General features: G+C 42.2%; 1 protein-coding gene across 2 annotated transcripts in view; it reads right to left on the reverse strand.

The window, feature by feature from the left end:
• The window catches only part of SUCLG1 (succinate-CoA ligase GDP/ADP-forming subunit alpha), a 34,378-nt gene extending 22,839 nt beyond the window's left edge, over window positions 1-11,539 (reverse strand). The window contains exons 1-2 of one of the 2 annotated variants that reach the window (XM_077751899.1): window positions 11,424-11,539; window positions 906-1,009 (exon numbers count right to left, since the gene is read on the reverse strand). In XM_077751899.1, the coding sequence (XP_077608025.1) occupies window positions 906-1,009; window positions 11,424-11,520 (201 nt within the window). In that variant the 5' untranslated portion in view covers window positions 11,521-11,539. Of the gene's footprint in view, window positions 1-905; window positions 1,010-11,081; window positions 11,227-11,423 lie in introns of those variants that run through there. The other variant, XM_077751900.1, reaches the window with a different exon arrangement.
• Between the last annotated feature and the right edge of the window lie 300 nt (window positions 11,540-11,839).

Here is an 11,839-nt window from a genome sequence, read left to right on the forward strand (position 1 = left end):
AGAGAGGGAGTCACAGACTGAAACAGGCTCCAGGCTCTGAGCTGGCTGTCAGCACAGAGCCCGACGCGGGGCTCGAACCCACGAACCGCGAGATCATGACCTAAGCGAAAGTCGGATGCTTAACCGACTAAGCCACCCAGGCGCCCCTAGCTGTTACAATTTTAAATACACAGAACCTTAACACTCAATTTTTCTTTTATGAATCTACTCTATAGACATGTAAAATGCAGGATATATATCATAGCATAGAACGATAGGAAGGCAGGAAAGGAGATTCTCACGTTGCATTTTATTGTGGAATCACATTTCACATGTATTTAAAACTTTTACAAATTCTAAGATGTAAGCAGGAGTAGGGAGAGATAATGAATTTAAGTGAATGAGAACAAATTAAAACACTTCAGGCAATTTTGCCTGCTAGTCCCTTTGAAGACCATTTGCTCAGAGAGTCCAAGATGAGAAAAGTCAGTGTGCTGATTATTCCGCCTACCTCCGTTCCCAGGAGCATTTCCCCACACTGATCTGTGTTTACCTGTGTACGTTTTTTACAAAAGGCCTAAACACAAGCCACCTACTTTACCTAGTAGTCAGTTAAAGAAACAGTAATCTTTTCCAGTGCTGGGGGAAAACCAGTTGTGTTAAACTGACTGAAAGACAGTATGTGGTTTCTAACATCATGTGCTCTTGTGGGGGGGATTGTCAAGGTAAGTTTAAACAGTTTTCATCTTACGGCCTGACTATAGCACCCAATCCCCCTCCCCCCACCAAGATATAACTCCATTGCCGTACATTACTTTTCTTCAACAATCATATATTATAAATCTGTGATATTAAAAACATAGAAAATACTTTAAAATGTTTTTGTATCCGTAGTGTGCATCTTTATAAAACATCTTGACACATACCTGCTTACCGGTGAAACCCTGGCAAATAACCTTTGTATTTTTATCAACATAGAGATGTTTCCGGGAAGTTATATAGGAACAATGCCGAATTCCATTCTGTTGCACTGAAAAGTAAAGAAAATATGACACATTATAATTTCTCCAAACTTTTGGACCATGAACTGAACTGAGTGACCAAAAAAAAAAAAAAAATCCTCTAATACAGGGGCTATCTTGTGATCATGGAAACTTTAAGTGACACACAAAGGCTACAGAAATAGAGGAATAAAAAAATAGACACTGTTCTATTCTCCAGGATCCCCTCTTTACCAAGAACCACAATCTTGTAGCCTTTTCTAAATGTATGAGAAAAGCTTAAGTTTAGAATTTTCATTCCCCAAAGACAAATGGCTCAAATCCAGGGACCAGGTATCAATTGTACTAATAATGTTTGCTAAACAGCCACATTCTTTGCCCATTTTACTCAACCTTTTTTTTTTTTTAATTATTTTTATTTATTTCTAGGAGAGAGAGAGAGACAGCCTGAGCAGGGGAGGGTCAGAAAGAGAAGGAAACACAGAATCTGAAACAGACTCCAGGCTCTGAGCTGGCTATCAGCACAGAGCCCGACACGGGGCTCAAACACACAAACCGCGAGATCATGACCTAAGCGAAAGTCGGACACTTAACCGACTCAGCCACCCAGGAGCCCCTCAACCTTTTTTTTTTTTTTTCCTAAGTTTACTTAGTTTTTTAGTAATCTCTACACCCAATGTGAGGCTCAAACTCACAACCCTGAGATCAAGAGTCACATGCTCTTCTGACTAAGCCAGGCAGGAGCCCCTTCCCCAATCTGTTTAAGCCCAACATCTATAAATAATAGGTGAGTGGAGAGGCACACTTTGTTCAGAGAGCTTGTAAGAACTACTCTGCAAGTCATTCCCCAAAATAACATTAAATGTTAACATTAAATATTAATGTTAAAGCTTAAGTCAGAGATAATACTTGTCTAATATATAATCCAAGGTTACTTAATTTGATCATCTTCTGATGTAAGACACCAGACCTTACATATAGAAGAAATAGGGAAAATGAAATATATAAGCAGATGAGAGAAGAATTTGTAAAAAAAAAAAAAAAAAAATATCTAATTTACTTTCAGCAATCTACTGCAATGAAATCTGATAAATCTCTTTAGTTACTAAGACCAGCTCCCATATTACAAAAGTCAGTAGAAAGTTAAGCACTGATGAATTACAACTGTGGGCTACTCTCTGACTACTTTTAAACCTTCATTACAGCCCCAACTTGCTGTCTCTGTGGCCCATCCCTGGCCTTTTCAAAGTGTCAGGTTGTCCTGCTACCACTGAATTAACCCATAGAAGCTAACTCTAGAAAAGTTGTGCCCAGGGTCTATTCCATGCTTTCTGTCTTGAATCACTGCCTGTTGTCCTCTTAAATCCTTAGGTCCCAAGTTCCATAACTGATCTGTATCTGGCCCTTTGGGCATCTCTTGAGCTGTCTTCAACTACTGTGCATACCTCAGTTTCTAACAACTCTGAATTTTGGAGTCCCTTGTATGTCTAGGGAAGAGACAGGCCAAAATTCACCCTTCCCAACTGGGAAAGGAGTGTTCTATGTGCACATAGATCTGCTGGGTAACAGACAGCTTCGTTCTTGAACTGTAGTATGCTGAATGAGGGGCCATGAAGGGGCACTGAGGGTCAAGTCCTGCCACAGTGGGCATAGCTAAGCACCTGAACCCAGGACAACAGACACTACAAAGGGAATTCGCAGCCTCAGGACTTACCCTATCCAGGGCTGTCACTTAAGACCCATTTTTGCCCATTGCTCCATTCTCCCAGCTGGAGACCCTCAACCACTATACATGTGGAAGTATTCCCACTGCTATCCCGGACAGAATCTGCTGCACCAGTCCTTTCCATTCCTGGAATCTTCAATACATGGTCCACCATCAGGAGTTTCCAGACAGGACAACAAATTCGATTATAAGATCAAACAATAATAAGATCAGGGTATCTGGGGCCCATACTTGCTACAAGGAAATACTTGCTTTTGGAAGACAAAGCTGGGCCTTCCACAAGTATTCTTATACTCATTCTTAAGAAAGGAGAAATCAGACAGTTCAACTTTCCTTCCACAGGGGCAGGAGTAGCTCTATCACCCTGAGAAAAGACAGATCTGCCTACATGCATAAAGCACGGGCTCAACAGCAGAACAACTAATATCACTATCTTCTCCTCCTTCTACTCCAGACCTCCTAGACCAACTCTATGGAGCTTAAGACTTCACAACCCGAGATCTTTGGTGCTCATAAAAACTGCATCAGAAAGTGTGATAAATAGCAGCTGACCTTCCAGTTTCCTAGCCCTTTGGTATTTCTCAGCTTGTGCAGTTGACCCTGACACTCTAAATCTCTGGTAAAGTCGATCTTGGGAGATCTGTCATGCATATGTGTGTGCACGTGTGCATGTGATCTCCTCTCTACTATATGAGCCCAGGTTCATATAGACCTAACTGCAGCTAAGCTACAACTAACAGACTATCATGACTTTTGAACCAAACCCAAAGTATATGTTCAAACACAAGATATTCCTGATATTTTGTCCTGAAAAGAAACCAGACAAGGTGTCACTGGTACTGAAATGAGGATGCTAGAATAATCAGGCACATAACCCAGTTCCTGGAGTTGTCATCATTCACTTCTTCAGTCAGCATTGGGGAGCACCTATGCCAAGCCACAATGCCAAGTATCAAGGACAAAGTGTTGAATAAGAGTCTCAGCCCTCAAGGGACTCACAATCCACCCGAACGGGCATAAAGTGGGCCAGAAGTACAGTGTGAAATGTACTGTGATAGGAAAAGGTGTTGGACATCTGAGGTAAACTCTCCTGTCCCAACTCAGTCTGTGTACGTTGGGAAGTGGGGGAGGGATTGTGGGTTGGAGGGTCAGAGAGGGTAGGGTTAAGGGATGGATTCCTTATTGGGACTATCTCCAAAATGAGGCCCAGACTACCAGCAGTTCACACCTAGCATCCCTGCTACTTGACCTCCAACCTCCTAAAGAAAGTAAAGAGGGTTGTTTGGTTCCTGGACATGGCTATAATCTCTCCGCAACTAAAAACTCTCTTCACGTCTGCCTAGTCCTAGCCCATGCAGCTCCTTGGCCCCAGATCATCCAAACGGACACCTGCACCTGTATAGTAAAGATCAACATGTCACAGAAGGTTCTAGATAAGGAACCACTGGCTACTATATGCCTCTTTTTTCTGAAATACTGCTCTAGGACATGTAGGTCAACTGAATGAGAGATGCTAGCAATCAAAATGGTCTCTGAAACCCAGAGGAAAACCTGAGGCACCCCAACAAGCCAGACGAACCTGCCCTGTCCCTGGCCATTTAAACCAAGCACACTCTGCCAGATGCCATGGCTGTGAGGAGGACAGTAAGTACAGAGGTTGACTGTACTTTGTAATTCTCCTCACCTTCATTTCTGCCTCCTCTGCAGCTTCGGAATGGAAATAATGCAAAATATGCTTATATTCCAAGTGAAACTCACCCAATTCTAAGTTACTTCTATCATTCTTTCCCTCATTCTTTCCTACTTTATAATATCCATGGCCCAGAATCACAGGTTGGAGGCTCCCCAAGAAAGCAGCCTCTCCTCATCCCCACCCGTGCACCTCTTCACCTTCCCTCCCACAATCCCTCCACTCTCTTTCATTTGGGCTGGCAGAGAGCAAATACTAGCTGCTGGAAACAGCTAGTAAATATCTGTCAGACTGGCTCTTTGCATGTTCTTTCCCTACTTGATTTCCTTTCCACCCAAACCATCAATCAAACACCTAAAGTAATGAAAAACAGTCTATTCTACTTCTGCTGAAGAAAGTGGTTTACAGCACAAATCTTCAGTTGTCAGTCCACCACTAAAAGATGCTCAGTCATACTTGGTTTTAAATGCAAACCTGGCCTCTATAAAATGACCAAGTAACTAGAGAAAGCTATTTCATTACGTTAAATCAAGAACATAGGGCATACATGAGTGGTCAAACCATCTTGCAAATACCTTTTACCTTTCAATTAAGAGAGTCAATGGTGGGGTGCCTGGGTGGCTCAGTCGGTTAAGCGTCCAACTTCGCCTGCCTCAGGTCATGATCTCATGGTTCATGAGTTTGAGCCCTGTGTCGGGTTCTGTGCTGACAGCTAGCTCAGAGCCTGGAGGCTGCTTCAAATTCTGTGTCTCCCTGTCTCTCTGACCCTCCCTTGCTCACGCTGTCTCTCTCTCTCTCTCAGAAATAAATAAAACATTTAAAAAAATTTTTTTTAAAAGAGAGTCAATGGTACTCAACTCCCTAAGAATTCCACTTGCATTAATTCATATAAGTTCACATTAAATAAAATATTGGACAGTGAGGAATCCTTAAATCTTCACATGACATTCATTACTGGTGAATACAATAGGGGGTGTTTAGGGAACCTGAGATTAAGAAGATTGGAACCTGCAAACACTTTCATGGGGTATATAATACTTATGCCACACACTGTATATGGATAGGTGCACACAATCTGTTACTTTGCTTACTGCATTATTTCTCAGAAAAATTATTTAAGGTTAAATTTGGCTCAAGATTATTTTAAGTATCATCTAAATACTCTGGAACTTCTAACTGTAAATGCCAGACTATAAGGCCCATGTCTTTTACACCATGGTATCTCCCATACAGAGTCCGGGTACAAGACATGTTTCCCTGAATTTCAGGACAAGAGACAGGGTCTACAAAAAACCCACCTATATCAAGCTAAATGTCACAAGTTCCATCTCATTTTTCCTACTTAACAGGAAAGAAGGGGAGAAAAACTTACAACCATTTTTGTACATGCAAAGATCATAGGTTTCCCTAAAATTTGTCTAAAGATTGCACAGAAGTCCGACACTACATGCTCTAGCAGTCCTCAAAGCTCTTATCTTAATCTAGTACAAATTCCATACTAACCTTTTTTTTAAACAAATAGAATCCAGACACAGTAATGTGATGCAAATGGACTATTTCACAACAGGAAAAATGAAAGAGCTTAGAGTAAAACATACCACAGGCAGAGTTAAGGCAGTGACAGACCAGAAGTGTTTTCATAACATGTAACAGACAAGGGATTAACTTCAGCAACATGAAGTACCAACAAGATAGAGACCAAATATGGATAAAGGCCATGAACAAGAAACACAACTAAAGACAGACAAATGGTAAATCAACAGACAATGTTGTTGTCTAACTTAACTAATGTTAAGAAAATAAGCATTTTAGGGGCATCTGGATTGCTCAGTTGGTTAAGGGTCTGACTCTTGATTTCAGCTCAAGTCATGATCTCACAATTCAGGAGATCAAGCCCCAGGCCCGGCTCTGCACTGACAGCACCCAGTCTTTTTGGAATTCCCTCTGTCCCTCAAACGTTTACGTGTGCACACCTACACACACAAGCATGGTCTCTCCTCTCTCTCAAAATAAATGAACATTTAAAAAAGAAAGAAAGAAAACGAGTGCTTTAAATTACATATTAGGGCAGCAGGAAGGCCTGAGTTTGGCCACCAGGAAGAATTCCCCAATGGTGAAGGCTAGGGAACGTGGTGGTGATGCCTTCTCTCCAGTTCTTAGAAACTGGCCAGCCTAACCTTCGGACTGCATCCCAGTAGTGTCTGAGAAGGGCTCTGAGGAATCAGAAAGGCCTGGGCTTGAGTTTATGCTCTGCTGCTCACCAGCCATTGACCTGCCACAGATCTTTTGATCTCCCTTAACCTCAGTCTTCCCATCTGTAAATGGAATAACAGCTGCCCACAAGGATCCTGTGATGTTGTTATGAGATGACGCCTGTAAACTAGGTAGCAAAGTGGCTGGTGTGCTTTCGAAATTGGGTTGACATCCTACATGAACACAAAGCTAAGTCATTTCCTAAAAGGAGAAACATATAATTCATATTTTAACAAAGTGCAATGGGAAATGTTTTGTATATATCCTTATGCATATCCTATATATGTTTACCTGTAAATATACTAACCCATGTCTACATATACTATGTAGTATGTACACATATACTTGTAACTTTTTACCATATGAAACATTTTTAAAGGTGCAGCTTCACTGTGAAAAAAAAATGGGGATAGTAATATTATGTGCCTCATAGGCAATATGAGAATTAAACGAGCTCATAATATAAACAGCATGTAGAACGATGCCTCGGGTAGAGGAAGTGCTATTTCACTATTAGCTATCTATATCATCATGATTATCAATGCAGAATGAGAAGACTACACTGCTCTGAGGTGTTCTTTGTGCCAAGCTGTCTGCCAGGTACCAGGGATCCAGAAGCCAACAAGATGGTCTCAGGTCCTACCCACATGAAGAGCCCTACCCTGTAAGACAGCTAAACATTAAACAAAGAAACACAAAACTACATGAGTTACAACTGTAACAAAGGCTATGGAGGAAAGGGGCTGAGTAATGAGAGGGATGTGCCTTCAACAAGGGTGATAAATTTGTATCCGTTAGCCACATGCAGAGTCCTCTTCACCAAAGAGAGCAACCATATCATTTATGAAATGGCTCTGGGATGCATGATAAAGTTCTGGCCAGAGAGCACCTGCCCAGATGGGACTCAAACCATAGCCTTTTTTGACCACTCCTACACTCCCAACCATTAATCTGAGATTCATGAAAGCACTCTTCTTCCAAACCTTGCAAACTGTGTACTTGTTACTCATTTATTCATGCATGCACTTATGAATTTAATAAGTCGATATTTTCTAATGACGTATTATATATATGTATGTAGTATATATGCTATTGTGGTCCCTACCTATAGAACCTTATAGCAGAGAAACTCAGCAACCAATTACTCCCAAACCCAAATAATCCCCTACTCAAATGCAGAATTACATATTCATTTAATATTTACTTACAAGTGAAGATTAGCTGACCAAAAGTGCCATATGTCATCAAATCTAAAATACCACTTAAGTACTATTAAGGACTAATAAGAAAAAATGCTGCCACTTTACTGTAGATATGCTCAGTTATAAGACACATTGAGATGTAACAAAAAAAGGGGGGGTCTATAGTAACGACATTCCTGTCCTTTGGTAAAACGAGACTGTTCTCCTATACTTACAGAAATTCTTTTGAACATCCCACAATTTTGAATTCCACAATTATGTCTCTGTGGAAAAATGAGCCTGAGGTCAGAAAATCACATTGCTTTCTCATGGCTTTGCTAGTACATTTAGATCAAGACCATTTTGTATTTCTTAAATAGAGATTTGGTTCTTAGATGGAAAGGCAACAGATACTAGTATCAGAAACATCACTGTTGAAGGTCCCTTTTCTCCAGTGACATTTCTGAATGTTTGCCTGATTCCAAAATTCGCATACACAACTTGACAAACACAGGAAAAAGGCAGGTGGCATCTTTGAGCTGGGGAGTCACCTCAACAAAACAAGGCTGCCAAAAATGAAAATGAAAATGACAAAGAGGGGTGCCTAGGTGGCTCAGTTGGTTGAGTGTCCAACACTCAACTCAGCTCAGGTCATGATCTCAGGGTCATGGGATGGAGCCTCGCACTGGGCTCCGGCACTGAGCATGGAGCCTGCTTAAGATTCTCTCTCTGCTCCTCTCTGGCTTGAGTACTCTTTCGGGAAGGAAGGAAGGAAGGAAGGAAGGAAGGAAAGAAAGGAAGGAAGGAAGGAAGGAAGGAAGAAAAGAAAGGAAGGAAGGAAGGAAGGAAGGAAGGAAGGAAGGAAGGAAGGAAGGAAGACCACAGCTTCAGAGAAGGGGACTCATATCACAAAGCATGTATTAGTAAAAAAGAATACTACACAGAGTAAGAAGACCTGAATTCTAATATCCATTCTGATATTGGCCAGGAAACTTTCTGGGTTTATGTCTTCATTTGACAAAGACATGACACCAGTGGATTGTAAGTTTCACTTTCTGGCATTAAAATGCCATAATTCAGGGGCTAAAAATACTGCCTCTTGTTCCCTATTTATTCTACAAGACCCAACCTACAGGAATCCCTGGCTTATGTTTAAAATGACCTTGCATCGCTTTGTATTTCTTGAGTTTACTAACTCCACTTCAAATGTGCTTATAAAATTGTTAAACTTGCTCATCGAAGAAATCTTCCATAGTTTTCATTTTATTTTCTTTCCTCATTTCAACTGGATTCTTTCCCTTTTTTCATAAACTATAAAACTGGTTTGTTTTTATTTTGTTCTTTGGGCCTTTTTGGTTTTGTTTTTGTTTGTTTGTTTGTTCTGGCTGAAAATTTTCTAAACATTCCAGCAGAGCTCTGGAAGACACCTACAAGATTTTTCCCCCCTAAAGCAAATCAATATTGCAACACTCGTGACCTTCAGCACAAATGTACCCTTCAGTTGGTACTGAAACTTAAGAGGACAGAGGAAACAAAATTCTCTAGCATCTCTAGTTCTATTACTAACCTCAGAGCCTAAATAATTTGTGACCACCCTAAAAAAAGGTTTGCAAGGTAGAATTGTCGTGGCTGCTGTTTTTCTGGTGAAAGTGGAAATGGGTTTAAAAATGTGGCATAAGAAGACCTGGAGGATTTAGAGGGTGTCTGAATTAAACAGTATACCCTGTAACCCCTCTAATATAGGAGAGAACTTGGTTTGGATCTCAGACTCTCAGACTTTTAATAACAGATTAATCACACAACTAGGATAAATGAAGACCATCTGAGCAACAGAAAACTGCACTTGATTTTTTAAGGCCTGTGTGGGAAAAAAGAACTCCCAGTCCTGTGAGAAAAGGGTTACTAAATATTGGTAAGGGTGGATTAAAGATCCTGACTGTTTTGACTTCCCTTAAGACTCTCCTACGAACACAGCAGACCTACCTGAGGCTAGTATTTTTCAGAAACTCAGAGGAGCAGGACCTCAGGTGAGAATGGCATGGCTATTAATTAATCCCTCTTTCCCTTCAGCCTACAGTACATTCCATTGTCCTTTAAATTATACACTAAGAATCTCCAGAAAACTTTCCCAACTTTTTCCTAGTTGCCAAAATTATCTAGCCAGATGTGGTCTGGTAGGTAAGTGCAACTATTAAGTGCACAGTCATCTTCCCACACTTTTGGAATGTAATCCTCTCAAGAAATGAATTAAGTCTTGTCCAATACTCAGTACAAGCAGAATTAGGAGTAAAGTGTAAGAAAAGAAGAAAACTAACTATAGTTGAGTCTGTATTACATCCCAGGTACCTTATATAAATTATTTAAATAATTCTGCACAGTGAACCCAGATTATCCTGTACTTCATCATTTCTAAGATGTACATTTTTTTACTTTTTAACATGTTTTTTTAAAATTTTTTGTTGTCTTTATTTTATTTTGAGAGACAGAGGCAGAGAGCGAGTGGGAGAGGGGCAGAGAGAAAGAGAGAGACAAAGAGAGAGAGGGAGACACAGAATCTGAAGCAGGCTCCATCCAGGCTCCGAGCTGTCAGCACAGAGGCCGACCTGCGGCTCCAACCCACAAACCGTGAGATCATGACCTGAGCCGAAGTTGGACACTTAACCGACTGAGCTACCCAGGCGCCCCACTTTTTAACATCTTTTAAATCTGGATGCATCTGACAACTAATGGCATGACACAATTTTAATTAGCAATCATTTTCTACTGTTAATAGTAGACAAAATAATGGTGCGCCTTACAAGTGATGATGTCTCAGATTCATTAAATTATTTTGATGGGATTGGAAACAGAACTTGAGAAGCAGATTCAGAAAAGTGCCCAGGGTTATTACACAGACTGTAAGGGACTAACCAGACTTCAAATGTGATACGGCTGATTCCAAAGTCTCTTCCCATACAGCCAATCTAACACAGAGACTTTGAACATAGCAAGAATTTTCAAGTCAGCATTACGCAAAGACTAGCAACCTTGGGTGTTAATTTTTCAGGAACTGAGGAGTCCACACCGCCTGGTGGAGACACTGCAAACTGTTGGCTAAGGTACCAGCTTTCTGCTAAGTCTACAATCTACAGAAAGAAAACAAGGCATAGCCTTACTCGCTCTCCCCAATTTGCTACTGAGACCTTCCTCCCCCTACCTCTCAATCTATAAACACTCACTCTCCCAGCTCAGTTCATCCTGGACCACCTCACCTCTCACACCCATATAGGGGCAGTCTAGATGCCGCCCCCATGCGGCTATTCATCATCGCGGGCGCTAGAGCATGCCCGCAGGTCTGCAGGGCTCCCAAACCCGAATCCTGGCTCGGCCACCCTACTTAGGCCAGCCGCCCAAGTCACTCCCCGCCACCCCACAAATCCAGCAAAGCTCCTTCCGCCCCAGGAGGTCCCCGACTTGGGGCCGCACTCCCGCGGCTCCTAGGCCCCCTCTGAGGTCCAGCCCCGGAGGGCCCAGCCACGTCCTGGACTGGGATGTTGGGCCCAGCGAGGCCAGGAACTCTCGGAGGTCTGGGGGAGAGTCTCGGCAGGACTCACGGAGGAAGGAGCGCGACAGGAGGCGGGCGGCTGCCAGGCAGCTGCTGCCAGAGGCCATGGTCGCAGTGACAGCGGCAACGGCAAGAGCTGCGGTCATCCACCAATGACACTCCCAGGGCCCCGGGGACCTGGCAGGGGCCGAAGCTCGAAGAGGAAATGGGTGGCCATAGCAGTCGCCTAAATGAATTTCTCGCCGCAGAGACTGCTCCGCCAAACATTGGATATAGTAGGTGGAGGGGAAAAGAGTTTTCTTAACGGAGAAGAGGACAGTAACTCAGCTGTTCCCAGGAAATGTGGCTTTAATTCAAAATTAATTACAACGGCAGCCTAGGAGAAACCTCACGCGAGGCCAGCCGGCGCATAGCATTGTGGGAAGTGTAGTTCGGTGGCCTCGACAAGTTTGCGGTCTAGGTGGA

The sequence above is a fragment of the Crocuta crocuta genome, unplaced genomic scaffold, assembly GCF_008692635.1.
Source record: "Crocuta crocuta isolate KB4526 unplaced genomic scaffold, BGI_CrCroc_1.0 scaffold430, whole genome shotgun sequence".
Classification (NCBI taxonomy): Eukaryota; Metazoa; Chordata; class Mammalia; order Carnivora; family Hyaenidae; genus Crocuta; species Crocuta crocuta.